The sequence below is a fragment of the Arachis stenosperma genome, chromosome 3 (assembly GCF_014773155.1).
Source record: "Arachis stenosperma cultivar V10309 chromosome 3, arast.V10309.gnm1.PFL2, whole genome shotgun sequence".
NCBI lineage: Eukaryota > Viridiplantae > Streptophyta > Magnoliopsida > Fabales > Fabaceae > Arachis > Arachis stenosperma.
In genome coordinates this window covers 71,727,958-71,743,363 of record NC_080379.1, presented here as the reverse complement: position 1 = coordinate 71,743,363, position 15,406 = coordinate 71,727,958, and the positions used below count along the sequence as shown (strand labels likewise).

General features: G+C 35.6%; 1 protein-coding gene across 2 annotated transcripts; it reads left to right on the top strand.

The window, feature by feature from the left end:
• The first annotated feature begins 8,297 nt into the window (after positions 1–8,297).
• LOC130969563 (vacuolar protein sorting-associated protein 2 homolog 2) lies at positions 8,298–13,475 on the top strand. 2 transcript variants are annotated; one of them, XM_057895341.1, is made up of 11 exons: positions 8,298–8,504; positions 8,790–8,834; positions 9,799–9,833; positions 9,906–9,956; positions 10,919–11,023; positions 11,120–11,191; positions 11,680–11,751; positions 12,575–12,655; positions 12,765–12,800; positions 12,908–12,966; positions 13,146–13,471. In XM_057895341.1, the coding sequence occupies exons 1-11, from the start codon at positions 8,471–8,473 to the stop codon at positions 13,207–13,209; spliced, it is 654 nt and encodes a 217-aa protein (XP_057751324.1). In that variant the 5' UTR covers positions 8,298–8,470; the 3' UTR covers positions 13,210–13,471. The 2 variants fall into 2 exon arrangements, with proteins under 2 accessions (XP_057751324.1, XP_057751325.1); XM_057895342.1 differs by having other exon boundaries at positions 8,300–8,504; positions 13,143–13,475.
• Positions 13,476–15,406: the final 1,931 nt, after the last annotated feature.

Below are 15,406 nucleotides of genomic sequence, written 5' to 3'. Positions count from 1 at the left end.
AAAACATGCAAATCATATGAATAAGTGGGTAAAGAGTTGATAAAAATCACTCAATTGTGTACAAGATAAACCATAAAATAGTGGTTTATCACCCATTCTCATTCTGCAAATTTTTAGTTTAGTTTTGAATCTAGAGAGAGATTTTGACTTCTTCCTCTAGGTTTTCTTCACATTCACAGTTCTTAGGACATTATTGCTTTTTGCTATTGATTGGAATATTGAGAAGAGTTGCTACCTCCGTTGAAGTTTTATTTATTCCAGTTTGTTTCCTTGTCCCTTACTCTTCCATATCCTTAATCCTTATTCAGAGTGACAATTGGATTATTTTTAAAATTTATTACTGTAAGAACTATTTTTATTTTTTTTATTAATTTTTAGTTATTGTTTATTATGTTTCACTTAGGCATGGCAAAAATTCCCGGTGGGGCCATGAAGAAGGGTCAACTTTGATCAAAGGTTGGACCAAGTCCTCACAGACATTTGTGAAGAGGGCGCTCAATGGAAGAGAGATTCAAGAGGAAAGCCGGTTCAACTGAGAAGGCATGACCTCAAGCCCATTACTAAAGGATGGAGCAAACAAGAGACCCCTCTCATCATGAGATCCCTGAGATGCCTCAAGGGATGCACTTTCCTCCACAAGACTATTGGGAGCAACTGAACACCTCCCTAGGAGAACTGAGTTCCAACATGGGACAACTAAGGGTGGAGCATCAAGAACACTCCATCATCCTCCATGAAATTAGAGAAGATCAAAGAATCATGAGAGAGGAGCAACAAAGACAAGGAAGAGACATTAAGGAGCTCAAGCACTCCATAGGATCTTCAAGAGGAAGAAAGAGCCGCCATCACTAAGGTGGACCCGTTCTTTAATCTCCCTTATTCTTTATTTCCTGTTTTTCGAAAATTAATGCTTATGTTTATCCATGTTTGTGTCTTATGATCATTAGTGTCTTAGTGTCTATGCCTTAAAGTTATGAATGTCCTATGAATCCATCACCTTTCTTAAATGAAAACTGTTTTTATTACAAAAGAACAAGAAGTACAGGATTTCGAATTCATCTTTAAAACTAGCTTAATTAGTTTGATGTGGTGACAATACTTTTTGTTTTTTGAATGTATGCTTGAACAGTGCATATGTCTTTTGAATTTGTTGTTCATGAATGTTAAAATTGTTGGCTCTTGAAAGAATGATGAAAAAGGAGACATGTTACCGAGGATCTGAAAAATCATAAAAAATGATTCTTGAAGCAAGAAAAAGCAGTGAATACAAAAAAAAAACGAAAAAAAAAGAGGAGAAAGAGAAAAAGAAAGAAAAAGAAAGAAATAAAGTTGTGATCCAAGGCAAAAAGAGTGTGCTTAAGAACCCTGGACACCTCTAATTGGGGACTCTAGCAAAGCTGAGTCACAATCTGAAAAGGTTCACCCAATTATGTGTCTGTGGCATGTATGTATCCGGTGGTAATACTGGAAGACAGAGTGCTTTGGGCCACGGCCAAGACTCAATAAGTAGCTGTGTTCAAGAATCATCATACTTAACTAGGAGAATCAATAACACTATCTGGATTCTGAGTTCCTAAAGAAGCCAATCATTCTGAATTTCAAAGGATAAAGTGAGATGCCAAAACTGTTCGGAGGCAAAAAGCTACTAGTCCCGCTCATCTAATTTGGAGCTAAGTTTCCTTGATAATTGGAGTCTATAGTATTCTCTTCTTTTATCTTATTTGATTTTCAGTTGCTTGAGGACAAACAACAATTTAAGTTTGGTGTTGTGATGAGCGGATAATTTGTACCCTTTTTGGCATTGTTTTTAGTATGTTTTAGTAGTTTAGTTAAGTTCTTAGTATATTTTTATTAGTTTTTAGTTAAAATTCACTTTTCTGGACTTTACTATGAGTTTGTGTGTTTTTCTGTGATTTCAGGTATTTTCTGGCTGAAATTGAGGGACCTGAGCAAAAATCTGATCCAGAGACTGAAAAGGACTGCAGATGCTGTTGGATTCTGACCTCCCTGCACTCGAAGTGGATTTTCTGGAGCTACAGAAGCCCAATTGGCACGCTCTCAACGGCGTTGGAAAGTAGACATCCTGGGCTTTCCAGCAATATATGATAGTCCATACTTTGCCCAAGATTTGATGGCCCAAACCGGCGTTCAAAGTCACCCTCAGAAATCCCAGCGTTAAACGCCGGAACTGGCACCTAAATGGGAGTTAAACGCCCAAACTGGCATAAAAGCTGGCGTTTAACTCCAAGAAGAGTCTCTACACGAAATTGCTTCATTGCTCAGCCCAAGCACACACCAAGTGGGCCCGGAAGTGAATTTTTATGTCATTTACTCATCTCTGTACACCCTAGGCTACGAGTTTCTTATAAATAGGACCTCTTACTATTGTATTTTCATCTTTGGATTATTTTTAGATCCTTTGATCATCTTTGGACATCTAGTTCTTAGATCATTGGGAGGCTGGCCATTCGGCCATGCCTAGACCTCGTTCTTATGTATTTTCAACGGTGGAGTTTCTACACACCATAGATTAAGGTGTGGAGCTCTGCTGTACCTCGAGTATTAATGCAATTACTATTGTTCTTCTATTCAATTCCGCTTGTTCTTTGTCCAAGATATCACTTGTTCTTCAACTTGATGAATGTGATGATCCGTGACACTCATCATCATTCTCACTCATGAACAAGGTGACTGACAACCACTTCTATTCTACAAGCAATCAAGGCTCTAGTGTTTATCTCTTGGATTCCTGATACACGATGCATGGTTGATCGCCTGACAACCGAGTGCTCGCCTGACAAACGAGCCAGCCATTTCGTGAGATAAGAGTCTTCGTGGTATAGGCAAGAACTGATGGCGGCATTCAAGAGAATCCGGAAGGTCTAACCTTGTCTGTGGTATTCTGAGTAGGATTCAATGATTGAATGACTGTGACGTGCTTCAAACTCCTAGCAGGCGGGGCGTTAGTGACAGACGCAAAAGAATCGATGGATTTTATTCCGGCCTGACCGAGAACCGACAGCTGATTAGCCATATGCTGTGACAGAGCATAGGAACATTTTCACTGAGAGGATGGGAGGTAGCCACTGACAACGGTGAAACCCTACATAAGCTTGCCATGGAAAGGAGTAAGAAGGATTGGATGAAGACAGTAGGAAAGCAGAGAGACGGAAGGGAAGGCATCTTCATACGCTTATCTGAAGTTCCTACCAATGAATTACATAAGTACCTCTATCTTTATCTTTATGCTTTATTCGTATACCACTATACCCATTTGAGTCTGCCTGACTAAGATTTACAAGGTGACCATAGCTTGCTTCATACCAACAATCTCCGTGGGATCGACCCTTACTCGCGTAAGGTTTATTACTTGGACGACCCAGTGCACTTGCTGGTTAGTTGTGCAAAGTTGTGTAGTGATCACAATTTCGCGCACCACCCCGTTTGTGTGAAAGGACAAAAATGCCCTGGTATATATATATTATATGTGAGCCACTCTCATTTGAACATTTCCTAACCCTAGCCATCCTGCTTTAGAGAGAGACAGAGAGCAAGAACTGAGACCTGAGACTCTCGTATCCACTCCTCCTCAAACCCTTAACCCTTCCTGCCTCTTTCTTGCTGACCGCCGACCGCCGACTGTCGCCCGCCGCCTTCCACCCTCTGGTCTCTCAGCGCCGCCTCCCATTCCAGACTCCCTGAGTGGCTCGGTCGCTCACTAAAGGTGTCGAGACAGTCGAGCTCACCACCGCGGGCTCCGGCAACGTCGTCTTCTTCTGCTAGTCGCAGCAAAGTCAACAACGTCATCGTCTTTTCCTGGTCGTGGTCGTCATCTTCTCCTGTTCGCGTCCCCGGTCTTCGTTGGACGCTGATCTTCCTTCCCCTTTTCTTCATCAGGTTCAGGTAAGTCAGCCTTAGTCTTTCCTGGTCTTCCATCCCCTTTTCTGAATTTAGATTTCTGAATTAGGATAACAAATTTGGGTGTTCTGAATTAATGAGTTTCCTATTAATATGAATTTTTGTGTTTTGAATTTCTGGATTATTGAGTTTTGATGTGCTGAATTTTTGATTAGGTTAATGATTTTTTGACTATGAATTTCTGGATTCTGGTTGTGTAATTTATAATTCTGGTTCAAAGCTATGCCTCATAGTTTATCGGTGCCATGTTTGTTTTTGCATAAACGTTTATTATGCTAAGTCCAAATGGTTTCATTCTTTTTAAAAGTCATTGCAAAACAATTTGATAAACAATATTTGCATTTTTATTCTAGTGAAGAGTTGTTCCTATTTAAATATTTGATTACATTAGATATGATATTGAGTGGTGATTACTATCTTGGCAGTTAAGTCTGAATGAATTAGGCCAAATAAATATATAAGAGCGATGCACATAATACAATTTAAAAGGGATTGGAGTATTGGACATTGGACTTTATATATATATATATATATATATATATATATATATATATATATAAAGCTTAGAAGAAGGATAGAAACAGAATATAACTTAATTGGTTAATGACTTAGACTCTAATTTACTACCCTGCTTCCAGTTCCTTTATTCTTTGATCTGTTTTACTAGAACAAACAATTTTAACTAATATCATATTCATATCTAAGTAGTGTTATTTGAATAGTTTGGAGAGCTCAATTTTAATTTTTTATTTATAATTTATATTTTTGAGTTAGGTTAATGAGATTCTGTTTCATAATTTATATTTTAGATTAATGTGATTTTGATTCATGATTTATATTTTATGATTTATAGAATGTCTTCTTCGGATGCATTGAGTAATACTCTTGAGAAGAGTGCTCCATCGGAAGAACCTATAGGCACTAATATTCAAAATACGCAAGAGGCTCCTCAATCTCAACCTCAAGAACCTCCAACGAATACCACAACTACTAATGAAGGAACGACAAACTCTACAAGTGGTGTTCGAAAGAGGAAGTTAACCTCGAAGTGTGGAATCACTTCAAGATTGTAGAAATCAAGGGAAAATTAAAGGCTAAATGTAATTATTGCAAATCGAAGCTACTTGGTGACCCAAAATAAGGCACTTCGCACTTACGTGATCACTTCAAAAGCTGCAAGCTCCGCACCACTAGAGATATAAGACAATGTATGATGAAGACAACTCCAACAACTAGTGGAAAAATAGTTGTGGTTGGCGCATATACCTTCGACCAAGAAAATGCAAGGAAAGAGTTATCAGTTATGGTTTGTCTTCACGAGTATCCACTATCTATTGTGGATCACATTGGATTTCGACGATTTTGCAATGCTTTGCAACCTCTGTTCAAGGTGATTACTCGCAACACTTTAAAGAGTGACATCTTGAAGCTCTACAACGATGAGAGATCGAAGACAATGAATGTCCTTTAGCGTAATAAAAGTCGAGTTGCAATTACGACTGATATGTGGATAGCAAGCAACCAAAACAAAGGTTATATGGCTATTACGGCTCATTACATTGATGATTATTGGAAATTGCAAAGCCGTCTTGTGAGGTAATAATATTATCATTATAGGTTCTTCCGAATGTTTATATAATTGCAAAGCTGGTTATAATTGTACTAAATTATCATTACAGGTTTATATATGTGCCGGCTCCCCACACGGCTGAGGTACTTTCAGAGGTTCTTGTGGATTATTTGATGGATTGGAATCTTGATAGGAAGGTATCCACTTTGACTGTTGATAATTGTTGTACTAATGACGTTATGATTGAGAATATTTTGACTAAAATGTCACATAGAAACTTTATCTTGGGTGGTAAATTATATCACATGCGATGTCGTGCGCATAAATTAAATTTGATTGTCAATGATAGGTTACAACTTATTTCACATGCCATTGAAAGGGTGAGGGATAGTGTTCATTATTGGACTGCAACACCTAAAAGAGAAGAAAAATTTAAGGAAACATGTGCGCAACTTAAAATACCCTACACAAAAAATTTCTGTCTTGATTGTAAAACTAGGTGGAATTCAACATTTTTTATGCTTGAAGTTACAATTATGTATAGAGATGTTTTTGAAAGGTTGTCATTGCGTGAGAGTCAATATAAATCTTTGCCTAGTGAGAAGGATTGGGATATAGCGGATGAAATTTTTCAAAGATTGAGGGTATTTTTTATGTGACTGAATTGTTTTCTGGAACAACTTATCCTACATCAAATCTTTATTTTTCTAAGGTTTGTGTGATTAAGTTGGCTTTGATGGAGTGAAAAAATTGTGGAAATGAGATAATTGAAATGATGGCTACTAGAATGATAACAAAGTTTGAAAAGTATTGGGGTGTGATTAATATAGTTATGGCTATTGAGACTCTTTTGGATCCTAGGTACAAGATGTATTTATTGAATTTCTTTCTTCGTAAAATATATGGTGAGACGGAGGCATGTGTTGTAATTGGTCAAGTGAAAAGGGTAGTGCAAGATTTAGTTTTAGAATATGCAACAAAGGAAAGAGAGAGAGACCAAGCTGCTCAATTAGATATGTTGCCACCACCATCAATTCCTTCAAGTTCAAAGGAGAGGAAGTTCAGTCATGAGGATTGGCAAGCTGATTTTGCTGCACATGTAAGTGAGGAATCTGCATTTATTGATACAAAGAGCGAGTTGGATTATTATCTTGAAGAGAGACCGGTACCACAAACTGAACATGATTTTGATATCTTAAATTGGTGGAAGTCAAATGCAGCGAAGTTTCCTACTTTGCAAGCTATTGCTAGAGATTTTTTGGCAATTCCTATCTCTACCGTTGCCTCTGAATCTTCATTTAGTACGGGTGGTCGATTTGTTACGCCACATCGTAGTAGGTTGCGTCCGGACACATTAGAGGCTCTAATGTATAATCAAGATTTGCTTTGGAATGAACTTGGCACTACAACTAACATAGGATTTGAGTGCTACACAATTCATAATATTGAAAGAGATGTTGACGTAAGTAAACTATTAAATTACATATAACAAACTATGTTTTTATATTATTGACTTATTGAGTTATTATATGATTTTAACTTTAAATTATTTTCTTGTCAATGTAGGATTCAAGTAAGTCGGAATCTACCATCACTACCATTGTGGGATGAAAGGAAGATTGAGATGGTGGAATTATGTTTTTATGATGTCATGAATTTTATTTTGTTGTTTATGAATATGGTTGGTTGTTTATGTAATATTAGATTGTTTATGGATATGTTTGGATATTTATGTTTGTTGTTATTGCTATTCAAGACTTTAAATATTATGGATATTATGTTTGTAATGAAAATTGAATATTATCTTTGATTTTCTCTAATTTTTTTTATTTTTCTCAATTTTTACTAATTTTTACAAAAATCTGCGGATATCCGCGAAGATCCAGGTCCCTGGCGGATACGGGGTCCCCATTACCCGTCATGGGGACGGGGCGAGGACGGGTACAGATATTGGGGGCGGGGGGCGGGGGGCGGTGGGCGGGGGGCATGTCCCCGCCTCCATGGGGACCCATTGCCATCCTAGTCTCATTTTATTTCTCTCTTAATTCTGTGAAAGTTATATTCATGTCAATGGAGTAGACCTCCCACTTGACTTGGGGGTTGATTAAAAAGGAGACCCTTGAGTTGGAATGTCCAAATGATTAGTTAATTTGGAAGTTATTGGCTAATTCTATATTTACTAACGCTAATTCTTCCCAAGGGAGAGAATTAGGACTCACAAATAAGAGTTAGCTCAATCACTTGACTTTTCTTTATTTAGTAATGGTTAACTAAGGGAAAATAACAACCTCTTGAAGCTACACTTGAAAAATTCCAACAAGGATAGAACTTCCAATTAATCTACCCCCGGTCAAGACTTTTTATTTGATTATATAAATTCTCAACCACTTATCTCTCTGTTCTTCAACTCTTAAAAATCATTGAAAAACCTCTGATTAATAAAATAGCACTCTTTTGTCAGCTCGTTGGGAGACGACCTGAGATTCATACTTCCAGTATTTTATTTCTAACTTTTGTGACAACTCTTTTAAATTGACACGCGATATCTTTATTGGTTAAGAGCTATACTTGCAACGCTATTTTTGTTATAAACTCTTGATCAGTAATTTTCCCTACGTCAAATATATATTTAAGTTTTAAAATTTTTGTAATATTTTTAATTTTTTAAAAATTTATTTTTCATTAATATTTTTTAAAGTTATTTTGTCAACTACCTGAATTTTCATGTATTATTTTGATAGTTTATTTATTTTTTATTTGTCCCTATTTTAGTCTAAGGAAAGCTGCAACGGCTACTTGGATAGTTGGATGAGTACCGTTGGGTATTACGTGGAGACGCAGAACGCTCCCCAAAGCTTCCATTTTCTCTCTCATACAAAACACACACTGTCCACCGTGCTAAGTGCTAGTCAGCTACTACGCTGCTGCTACTGTCCGTTTCAATTAGGGTTCTGCTCCTCTTCCATTCACAGACACACAACCATGAACCTCTTCAAGAAGAAAACCTCACCCAAAGGTCCACCTTTTCTTCCTCCTCATTTCTCATATCGTGTCATTCTTTCGTTTTTGCACTTTCTCCGCACTCTGAATTTCGAAACTCGCATTCAAATTCGTACCTTTGGTTTTTTGAAAAAAGGAAATAAAATAATACATCTCTGTAGATTGTGAGTGCTGGGAAAAATTGGTTAGGTGGAAAATTGGAAATTATAAGCTTTTGATCAAAATTAGGAATTCAAAGATTTAGCATTGACCATCTGTTTGTGCATTTTTTTCACTCTCTTTTTTCTTTTGGGAATTATAGAGGCTCTGCGGACAAGTAAGAGGGAAATGGCGGTTGCAACAAGAGGTAATTACTTGGTTGGGTGCTTATTCAATATTTTGCTGTTTATTTCGACTTGTATATTTTGCTGCATCTGTACTAAATTTCTTGAATAGATATTAGAGAGTTAACTTGCTTTGGTATGTGGTACAGGTAAACAGTTGTGTTTTCACTTCAATTTGGAATCTTCCCTTTACCATTTCTATTTCTTTTCTCCCTGGAATGAACTAATTGTTTCTTAAGATTGTTAAAGTGCACTGCAGAAACTTCATAAATGGAAATAATTAACGGAGTCCCAAAGTAGACATACTATTTATGCATTTAGCTGTCAAGAAAGTCACGATCGGTGTCTTTTCTTCTTTCCTTCCATATCTGAAAAGAATAATGAATATCGTGTGCGTTTTCATAATTAACTGGGGACAGAATGTGATGGGTAATAATAGTTACAACCAAATAGTTAGAGCGTGAAATGTGATCAAATCTTTTATGGGGAAGATATGTACAAGTAATATTTCCAATGTAAACTATTTATATTGATGATCAAAATATGGGTTTAAATTGTATATTTTGTTCTTCTAAATTAGTGGCTAGCTTACTATTGGTTTCCTATTGCTTCCAAACAGGCATAATATTTTTACAGGATATGTTAGTTTTGAAATGCAACTGACTAGTTGTGAAAGTCAAGGTTTTTTCTTTTTAAAGGATGAGTCAGTTATTTTAAACCTATATTTTCTTGTTCAAAATCTTTTTGTTTGAATTTTCTGATATTTTTGTTTCTTAACTGTGGTTTTCCCCTGCTCCAATTTTTCTACATACCCTATATGTTCAGTCTTCGAGTATTTACCCTGATGCTTTTTATTCATCTGGAACTGTTTGTATCAAAATCAACTTATGACAAAAAGGCTTTGTGAGGAACATTTGATATGATTATTTAATTTTAATAAGGTGTATTTCCTTTAAGATATTCTTTATTCACCCTTGTTTCTTGTAGGCATTGAAAGAGAGATAGCATCACTTCAGATGGAGGTACATAATACCAAGCAGAGATCTTATTCTGTTTCATCTTTCATTTGAGTTTAACTTCCTTGTGCATTACAGGAAAAAAAATTGGTGGCTGAGATCAAACAAACAGCTAAAACCGGAAATGAGGCAAGTTTTTCTCATTTTTGTGTCTCACATATTTTTGTACGGTCATTGTTTGATCTTGATAGCAAATCTTTGATCAGATACATATCTGTGTGCTTTGTATCGCACTTGAGTAGTACATTTGTTCCAAAGATGTGATGTTGTTCAATAATCCCACATGAATAGCCCAGAACTGGTCCAGATAAATGCTTCAATTACAGATTTATTTTCATCATCAAATTTGGAGCATGTAGAGTTCTGAAATATGGTTAACGGTTAGGTCACTTGAATGTGGCTGTTGTACAGAATACGATTTCTTAGTACACAAAGCTTTGATCTAGAATTTCCAATGAAATTTAAACAGAGGAATCACATATATCTTTGTTGAAACTTTGTCATTAGCATGTCTAATGGACAATTATTTATAGTTCAGAACTAGAAAGTACTAAATCATATCTACCTTGTTATTTTAGCCTTGGGTAGTTTTGATGTGCAATTTTTGTAGTTAGGGGGAAGTCATGAATTGCCTTTATTTATTTATTTTTGATAAATCATCAGTTGTCTTACTGTAAAGAAGACTTCTTTGGCTTATAAAAAATTTGAAAGTGTCCATATCTGATTTTGTTATTTATTGTTTATATGATTCTTTTCTAGATTTACTAATTTTACAATCTTCCATGTCTTGGACTAGTTCTTCTGTTCTTTTATGATGCCATTTACTTAACTTTCTAGGGATTTTTAGAACTTCTGAAGACTGAATCTGAGATTTCAGTTGCTAGGTTCTTTATGCCTACATAAGTACATAACTAATCATTTCAGGATGCAATCGTCTACAACCAATTACACAACTAATGATTCCACAATATAAACTAAAATATAGCACACCTAAGCACACACTCAATACTCTAATCACAGATATGAAAAAATAGTTGGGAGTCACTGTTAGTAATATTATCAATCTCGAGTAAATAAGTGCATGGTTACAGGCTGCCACTAAAATCCTGGCTCGCCAACTTGTTCGATTACGACAACAAATAACCAATTTGCAGGGAAGTCGTGCCCAGATCAGGGGTGTAGCAACTCACACACAGGTATGCAAGAAGAGATAATATATTTTTTTTATTTGTATCAAAAGAATTATGATAAGAAGTTTTCTATTTTGATTATTTAAAAATTTCCTTTTGTAGGCATTATATGCAAGCACTTCAATCTCAACGGGAATGAAGGGGGCAACAAAAGCAATGGCAGCAATGAACAAGGTCTGATACTTTGGATTCTTTTTATTACTTTAAATTAATGATTGCAATAAAAATTGTTCGGGACCAAAGTGTCTGATCTAAAATTTCTTGAGGAACAATTTGGGTTGTCACTCTATTTATCAATATGTTGTAACCAAAACTAAAGTGGAAGTTGGCTAGTTATTAACAGTATGTGCTATTAGTATATTATACACGATTAAACTCCTTTTTCTGCCATGACAAAGATATGAATGTAGTGTCGATATCAACAAAAGCCTGCCACCTTCCTTAACATCTAAAGGTCAAAAGATTATTTCCAAATTTTAACCATTGTTTATAGTTAAATACTAAAAGTGCAAATATGTGTTCCTCAGACCATGATTTATCTCCTATCAATTAATTAAAAGTTCATAATGTGCTACAAAAGGTTGTGACAATAATAGATCTTTGCTAGAGGTTGTACTATGTGATCAAAATATACAGTAATAATTTTTTACTTCTCTTTTCAGCAAATGGCACCAGCAAAACAGGCTAAAGTGATTAGAGAATTCCAAAAGCAATCGGCACAAATGGACATGACGGTAATTTATCCGTTTGAGCACATTCCTACATTTTCTTGAGCATTTTTCCTGCATTAGTGGTAGGGTTAAGAAATTTAGATAGGAAGATCACGGTTTGCTTTGCACACTGAATATTAAAGAAGGAACTACTTTTTCTCTCAGTATAAAAGTATTGTTGACTTGGTTGTGTGTTTTGAAGAAATTTGAAATGCTTTCATATTTTTTAACAAGGGAGAGAATACTATACTTTCTTTTTTCCAAGAATTAGGCAACAAGCCTGCCATAAGCAATCATAAAAATTAAGAGCAGGTAGAATAGTCAACAGCGTTTTCTAGTCGGCAATCTGTGCCTAATAGTAAAAACAAATTTCATGTTGAGTGCCAATAAGTGAAGAACATGAAGCAACAACAATGAAATAAAATTGAATTAGGAGTAAAGATCAATAAGAAAACAAAGAATTTTCTAGTTAAAAACAGAAATGTGTGATACCAGTAAAAGAGTTGGGGTAAAATACCGGAACAAAATTAGGAACAAAAGAGAATGAAGGCTGAGCTCTAGACAAAGTGTATTCTCGGGACTTCCTTTGTTGCCTGAACTTTTGAGTGAAGAAATTTTCTAAAGATGAGGAATAATGCAAGCCATTTCTAGTATGTTTTAGCATTTTCTTTATGAAAATATTCTTCACTTTCTATTGAAAAAGTAAAGAGAGAATATCTGAAGAATAGAGGATCTCTGAAATATGCAAGAGAATTAAAATCAATAAGGCAAGCAGTGTTGACGCCGTCTGCCTGATAGCTTTTCTATTTATTTTTTGTGGTCAACTTCATCCTAAGCTTTTTTGCAGATTGAGATGATGTCAGAATCTATAGATGAAACTTTAGACAAAGATGAAGCCGAGGAAGAAACAGAAGAGCTCACTAATCAGGTGAATGTTATCCATGACCTAATCGATTATATAGCTTGCTATTATGATTTTGCTCATCAAATATTTCATTCCATGGAATGCCTAATTAATTTTCAATTATTTTTGACAGGTTCTTGATGAGATTGGAGTGGATATTGCATCCCAGGTTGGTTTTGGGCGCAATAATAAATCGTTTGTCCTTCGCAGTCATTCTGTATATTTTCATTATTTTGCGAAATGTTGTCTCTGATGGGTAGTCTTCTCTGTTGGTAGTTATCTTCGGCGCCAAAAGGCCGGATTGCTTCAAGGAATACCGAAAATGTTGCTCCAAGGTACACACACACACTATTCGTATTTCCGGCAACAAGTTCTGGTTGGGTTGGAGTTTTTTGTCTTATAATATAGATGCATTTATTTGTTGACTATTCATAACTCTTTTCTACAACAGAACAGTTTCTTTTATCGCGTTGTGGATTTTAAGCGACAATATTTATTTCTGTGCATGCAGCAGACCGCAGGAATCCCAAGATGTTGAAGATCTTGAAAAGAGATTGGCTTCTCTTAGAAGATTATAGAAGGACTATAAAGAGATCTGCTCATTCATGTGAAGAGGCTTGTAAAATCGTTAAGTTATAAAAATATAAAGTATTGTATCACTCTACTTATGCGTATTTTATAATTTATAAGGGCTCTGGTGTGTGGAACTCTCAGCAGAAGTATCAGTAGCTAAAAGCATTTATCTAATATTTAGACATTTCATAGAGAAATATGTGTGTAATTTATTTTGCATTTTTTTTGTGAAATATTTTTAGATGAATTATCACAACTTTGTTATTGTGCATAGGATCTGGCATGGATGAAAAATTACTACTATAAAATTAAAACCATAAAAAAGATAATAAAAATTATATCAGATCTAATATTCTTCAATTTTATCTAAAAGAAATTTAATATTCTTCAATTTTCTAATATAACAATACATTATAAATTAAGCTTCAAATTATCAAAGTTTTTAATGTATGCAATAATTTTAATTTTTAAAATAAAACAAATGTTGTGAATGTCGTACTTATATTTTAAACAATATATGCAATACATTTTGATATTTTAACAACTTTTCATTTAAAATACATTCAAAATATCAAATTACAATATTTGTATCATAAAAAGTTGTTGCTATGGAAATATCGCAATAGTTCTATTCTTACTTTGATCCAAAACATAAGTTAGGATCAAAGCAGAGAAAGCCCAGAAGATAGCTACCGACTAACCGACCTCCCAAGAGGTTAGACAGAATGCTACAAAGTGATAACTCCCTTTGAAGGAGTTATAACTAATCTCTACTATCTCTCACTTACTTCTAGAAGAGAGATTTCAACAACTCCTAGAAAAAGGGGACGGTTATCCACCACCAATGGTAGAACTACTTCAATGGTAGTTATTAGCTCATCACCTATAAGTATACTAAAACCCTTCAGGTATACTTAAGTCCTAATATACTTAAACCTGCTAAGACCCTTGTTGACTTAAGCAGCGGAGTGTTTTGCAGGTAGCACCCCCTCCCCTTCTCACAAACAACTCGGACGACAGCTACTTGACAAACCCCAATTTGAGGATTTGTCTTGTATTGAATTTGGAGTATTTTGATAACCTTTTGTCACATTTAGCCTAGGAATTAGCATGGTTTTGTTATCTCTCCCATATTTGTGCCTAAGTGTAAAAACATGCTTTGTAAGCCTTATTTTGATGAATTCTAATTTCTCTTTGATTCCATAAGATGCCTTGATGTGTTTGCTAGTAATTCCAGGATTGAAATAGGCTAGGCATGGATCAAAGAAGGCAAGGAAGGAAGCATGCAAGTGGAGAGAAGCACAAAAAGCCAAAGAATTGACTTCGGCCAAGCACGCGTACGCGCACAAGGCGCTCGCGCGCACATTGCAGAATTAGCCAGGGACGCGCACGCGTACCGTGCGCGCGCGCGTCGTAGCCTGCACGTGATTCTTTTATTACAACACGTGCCTGGCGATTTTGAGAGTTTTCAGCAACCAACTTTGGCGCCAAAATGCATATAAGAGCCAAGGATTGAAGGGGATTGACATAACATTCACACATTCACACACATAGAGATTAGTTTAGTTTTAGTTAGAAGTAGTTTTCTAGAGAGAGAAGCTCTCACTTCTCTCTAGAATTAGGATTAGGTTTAGGTTAATCCCTTCCTTAGATCTAGGTTTAATTCATGCTTTGATTTACCTTTCACTTGTTAATTCTTACTCTTCTCTTCTCTCTCTCTCTAGTTATATACTTTAATTCTTGCAATTCTTCATTTTTGTTGTGGATCTAGTGTTATTCTTTTGTTTTCTTTTAATAATGCAATTTGAGGTAATTCATGTGATTGTGATGTTGTTGATTGTTGTTTGTTCATTCTTTGTAATTGTTAGTTGTTGATTCCTTTTATTCTTACAAATAAGAATGCTTTCTTTCATTACCCTCCAAGTGTTTGATGAAATGCTTGAGAGGATGTTAGAGTAGGATTTTATGTTCTTGGCTTGAGAAGGTAACTTAGGGTTTCTTGAGTCACTAGTGTCCAATTGATTGCTAGTTGATAGCCATTAACTCTAGCCTTCATTAATCCAATTAGTGGAAAGCTAGGACTTATGGACTAGGATTGATATAACTCACTTGACTTTCCTTTGTTAATTGATTTAAGGATGACTAAGTGGGATTAATCCTTGCAACTACCATACTTGTGGCTAGTGATAATGATGAAGACCC

Bases quoted from the DNA above. Each gene is read 5' to 3' on its own strand.
- LOC130969563 (XM_057895342.1), top strand. From the start codon at position 8,471: ATGAACCTCTTCAAGAAGAAAACCTCACCCAAAG. The intron at 11,192-11,679 runs GTCTGATACTTT...TTCTCTTTTCAG, and splicing joins CAATGGCAGCAATGAACAAG to CAAATGGCACCAGCAAAACA. The intron at 11,752-12,574 runs GTAATTTATCCG...GCTTTTTTGCAG, and splicing joins CGGCACAAATGGACATGACG to ATTGAGATGATGTCAGAATC.